Raw genomic sequence first — 4,782 nt, forward strand, 5'->3', positions numbered from 1 at the left:
ATCCACTGCACCACCAGCAGTGCAGGATTTTCTGTCCACAAAGGGGTTGGAGTGTCCTCTGATGCCCCTTCCATTTCTGATACTCTGCACTTCTGTGATATTTTCCTGGCTGGTCTGGACCTGGGTTTGAATCCCACCTTAGATATTTACTAGATGTGTGACCCTGGACAAGTCAGCTACCTCTTTTGATTCTCAGTTTCCTTATCTGTAAAATGAGAGAATTAGAGACAGTTTTAAAGGTCCCTCCCCTCTCTGTATCCACGATCCTATTGCCCTATGAAATGTTTGAGGTGGGAAGGCTCTGGGGAATTGAATGGTGCTGGGCATCAGCCTGGAGAGCTATGGAGAGTATGATTTGCATCCCTGCTCCTTGGCGCATGGGGCTGATAGTCCACAATGTGCACTGTCCCTGCAGAGAGTGGCTGCTTCTAGAGAAAGTCTTCGTGGATGGTACTGTTCATTGTATCCCTTGCTCTCACTCCATGACCTCCGGACCTTCTCTTCTGACAGCATCCTTTATTCTACTACTTGGTATCCCTTTTGTTGGAAAGAACTCACAGCCTACTCACACTTCTCATGACCCTCTTCCTCGCCCTTTGGATGGCCTGCAGTTTTAAATCTTTTGAGCCTGTGATATTCCATGACTCACAGATAGACATCATCAGTGGTCACATAGCAAGAATCAGGGATGAACAATGGGACGCCTGCGGACTACAGTGTGGTACAGTGAAGAGAGTCATAGGAGTTAGGTTCAAATTCTACATTTGACACTTATTACTTGGATGGCCTTGGGCAAGTTGCCTTACTTCTCTGGGCCTCAGTTTCCTCATCTGGCAAATGAGAAGGTTGGCTTTAGAGGGTCTCTGAGGTCCTTTCTGTCTCTCATTTATAGGATCATGTATTGGGCAGCGAGGGGTTACCTCAGTGAGAGGGCTGGACCTGGAGTCAGGATGAGTCATCTTCCTGAAGTCAAATCTGGCCTCAGATACTAGCTGGGTGACCCTGGGCAAGTCACTTAATCCTGTTTGCCCCAGTATCCTCATCTGTAAAAAGAGCTGGAGAAGGAAATAGCAAATCACTCCAGTATCTTTCCTGAGAAAACCCCAAATGGGTTGGACACCACTGAAATGACTCAACAACAAAAAGTAAGATAATGATCTTCCTTAGAGGGTAAGGTCTCTGGCTCTGGGTACTTCCAGCCAAGAGGCCATTTGGTGACATAAGTGGTTTAGAATAGCCTTTGAGAAACAGATTTGTAGTCCTTTCCCCCAAAATGGCGCCGAAGGCAAAGAAGGAAGCCGTTGTCCCCCCCAAGACAGAAGCCAAGTCCAAGACCTTGAAGGCCAAGAAGGCAGTGTTGAAGGGTGTCCACAGCCACAAAAAGAAGAAGATCCAAACATCCCCCACTTTTCAGCAACCCAAGACACTAAGACTTCGAAGGCAGCCCAAATACCCTCGGAAAAGTGCCCCTCGGAGAAACAAGCTGGATCACTATGCCATCATTAAGTTCCCCTTGACCACTGAGTCTGCTATGAAGAAGATTGAGGACAACAACACCCTAGTCTTCATTGTGGACATCGAAGCCAACAAGCATCAGATAAAGCAGGCGGTAAAGAAGCTGTATGAAATCGATGTGGCCAAGGTCAACACACTGATAGGGCCTGATGGAGAGAAGAAGGCCTATGTCCGACTTGCTCCAGGCTATGATGCTTTAGATCTTGCCAACAAAATTGGAATCATCTAAACTGTGTCCAGCTATCCCACTCCACCTACAATAAAAAGTTTTCCAGTATAAAAAAAAAAGAAACAGATTTGTAGCTAAGGACATGACAAGTTGGAGTGTCCAGAATCAGACAACCAGGATGGTGAAAGGATCATGCCCTTTATGGTTCTATTAAGTAACTGGGAATGTTTAGCCTGGAGAAGACTTGGGCAGAGGAGTAGAGGGTGGGCTTACTTCTTCTCAAGTACTTTTTTTTAACTGGAAAACTTTTTATTGTAGGTGGAGTGGATAGCTGGACACAGTTTAGATGATTCCAATTTTGTTGGCAACATCCAAAGCATCATGATCTGGAGCAAGTCAGACATAGGCCTTCTCTGTGTCAGGCAGGATCAGTGTGTTTACATGGGCCACACGGATACCGTATAGCTTCTTTATCACCGGCTTGGCCTTGATGTCCACAATGAAAATGAGGGTGGTGTTGTCCTCAATCTTCTTCATAGCAGACTCGGTGGTCAACGGAAACTACGTCATAATGATCAAGCTAGTTTCTCCGAGGGGCACTTTTCCAGGGGTATTTGAGCTGCCTTTGAAGTCTTAATGTCTTGGGTGACTGGAAATGAGGGACGTTTGGATCTTCTTTTTGTGGCTAGGGACACCCTTCAACACTGCCTTCTTGGCCTTCAACGCCTTGGACTTGACTTTTAACTTGGGGAGTAACTGCTTCCTTCTTCACCTTTGGCATTGTGTTGGAGGAAAGAGTCTTATGTGGTGCCTCTCAGGCTTATAGAGACAACTGTTTTCAAGTATTCTAAGGACTGCTGTGTGAAAAAGAAAATAGATTTATTCGGGTGGCCCTAGGAGGCAATCTTAGGAGTAACGGTGGAAGCCGTAAAGGAGCAGCTTTAGCTTTGGTATCAGGAAAACCTTCATACCTCCTTGTTGAGCATGTTGTAGGTGATTGCTATTTTGCCATAGGGTAGATCAGGAGGACTCTGGCGTTGGTAGGTACTTTGTAATCATGCCTTTGCTTCTTTTTTTTTTTTTGAGAAAGCAGTTTACTTTATTGAGAAAATTGTGGCCATTTGCCATGAGCTCACTTCTCTCCTCTTCTCTTCTTAAAATCGCTTGAATCATCCTCTCTTTCCTCTACTGTTCCTATAGTTCCTGATAATGAGATGGCTTTTCTCCTTGCTAAAGCCAAGCCCTCTACTTGCCTTTCTTTCTAAACGATTATCACTCACCTAGCCCAATTCTTGTGATTACTGGACTGGGCTGGCATCCTTATTCTGGCCCTGCTTATGAGGGAAGGGAGTAGGAATCGTAGCACCTACTATGTGCCAGGTGCTGTGCTGAGCACTTTAAGAATATTATCTCATTTGATCCTCACAATGACCCTGGGAGGTAGGTACTGTTATTAACCCCATTTTAGAGATGAGGAAACTGAGGCAAAGAGAGGTTAAGTAATTTGCCCAGGGTCACACAGCTAAGAAGTGTCCGAGGCTGGATTTGAACCCAGGAAGATGAGTCTTTTCAACTCCAGGCCTGGCACTCTATCCACTGTGCTACCTAGCTGCCTAAATATAGTCTCAATGTTTTGATTAAAAGCTTGGAGGGGTGGGATAGTGCGATGTATGGATATATACATATGTGTGTGTATTTTATATATCTATATCTATATCTATAAGATAGTGGGGGTAGGGGTGGATGTGGCAAGGGCTCATGTAATTATTGGTCATGATCTACTGTTGCTGAATTCAGTCCAGGGAATTCAAAATGTTTCCTGCTCCAAAACTGTTACTTATGGACCGTAGCATTAGAGATAGACATAAATTTATAAAGTCAACCCCCACATCAACTGCTCTTTGACAGTATCAGTGATGTCTGATCAGTGAATGTGAACTTGCGGTTTAGAAAGCATCAGACACGTTAAGACAGGAATCCTTTGTACGGTGAATATGAAAAGCCATTTGGCCTGTCTGGAGGGGATAGATTGGGTTGGGATTTTGGCCTCAGATCTCCAATTCTGGGAGTCTAGGTGTGACTCTGTGTAACAACATATAGCCACTTAAGAGTTATGGTGGAGACAGTGCATTTGGTGATAGGAGAGTTAGGAGGATTTGAAGTGATTCAAATGATCAGATCTACAGTGTCGATAAATGGATCACTGCCAATCTGGAGGGAGATTTTGAATGGACTGCCAAAGGACTCTGCTTTTGGCTTTGTTCTTTTTGATGTTTTTTTGTGAATGATATGGATAGAGGGTAAGATGGCATGTCTGTCAGGCAAACAAGCATTTATTAAGTGCCTAACATGTGCCAGGCACTGGAGATACAAAGAAAGGCAGAAAGATGGTCCCTGTCCTCAAGGAGCTCACATTTTAATAGGAATGCTTATCAGATTTGAAGAGAAATAAAGCTGGGAGGGATAGTTAGTCTAGAACAATGGACAAGGCCTAAGAAGATGAAATTTAATAAAAATAAATTAAAAGTCTCATACTTCTGTTTTTTTATTAAATTCTTAAATACAGACTGGGAAAAGACTGGGCTTGACAACAGTTCATGTAACTTGGGGATTTTGCTCAGTTGAATGCTCAATATGAGTTAGCACAGGGACCTGGCAGCCAAAAATCTTCGTGTCATCTTAGGTTTTACTAAGAATCAGTCAGCAAGAATTTATTAAGCACTTACTACATACCAGGTACTCGCTGAAATACATTCTTCAGAATAAGGGAGATCATAGTTTTGCCATGTTTGATATTGATTACATCTCATCTTGAATGTTGGATTTAGTTCTGAGCATCACATTTTAGGAAGAACATTGACAAGCGGGTGAGTATTCAGAAGAGGCTGACAAGGAAAATGAGAGAATTCAAAACCATGCTACACACGGATGGTTGAATAAACTGGGAATAGTTTAATTTACAGAAGAGAAGGTATGATAACAGTTTTCAGGGATTTTAAGAGCTGGTGTTGAAGAAGGATCAGATTGGCCTCAGGGAGCAGAACTAGGAGCAATGGGCAGAAGCTGAAGAGAGACAAAATTTCAACTCAACCTAAGGG

General features: G+C 43.6%; 1 protein-coding gene across 1 annotated transcript; it reads left to right on the forward strand.

The window, feature by feature from the left end:
• The first annotated feature begins 1,273 nt into the window (after window positions 1–1,273).
• LOC118845094 (60S ribosomal protein L23a-like) lies at window positions 1,274–1,744 on the forward strand. The gene has a single exon (XM_036753131.1). The coding sequence runs from the start codon at window positions 1,274–1,276 to the stop codon at window positions 1,742–1,744; it is 471 nt and encodes a 156-aa protein (XP_036609026.1).
• The last annotated feature ends 3,038 nt before the right edge of the window (window positions 1,745–4,782 follow it).

This window comes from Trichosurus vulpecula, chromosome 3 (assembly GCF_011100635.1).
Source record: "Trichosurus vulpecula isolate mTriVul1 chromosome 3, mTriVul1.pri, whole genome shotgun sequence".
Taxonomy (NCBI): domain Eukaryota; kingdom Metazoa; phylum Chordata; class Mammalia; order Diprotodontia; family Phalangeridae; genus Trichosurus; species Trichosurus vulpecula.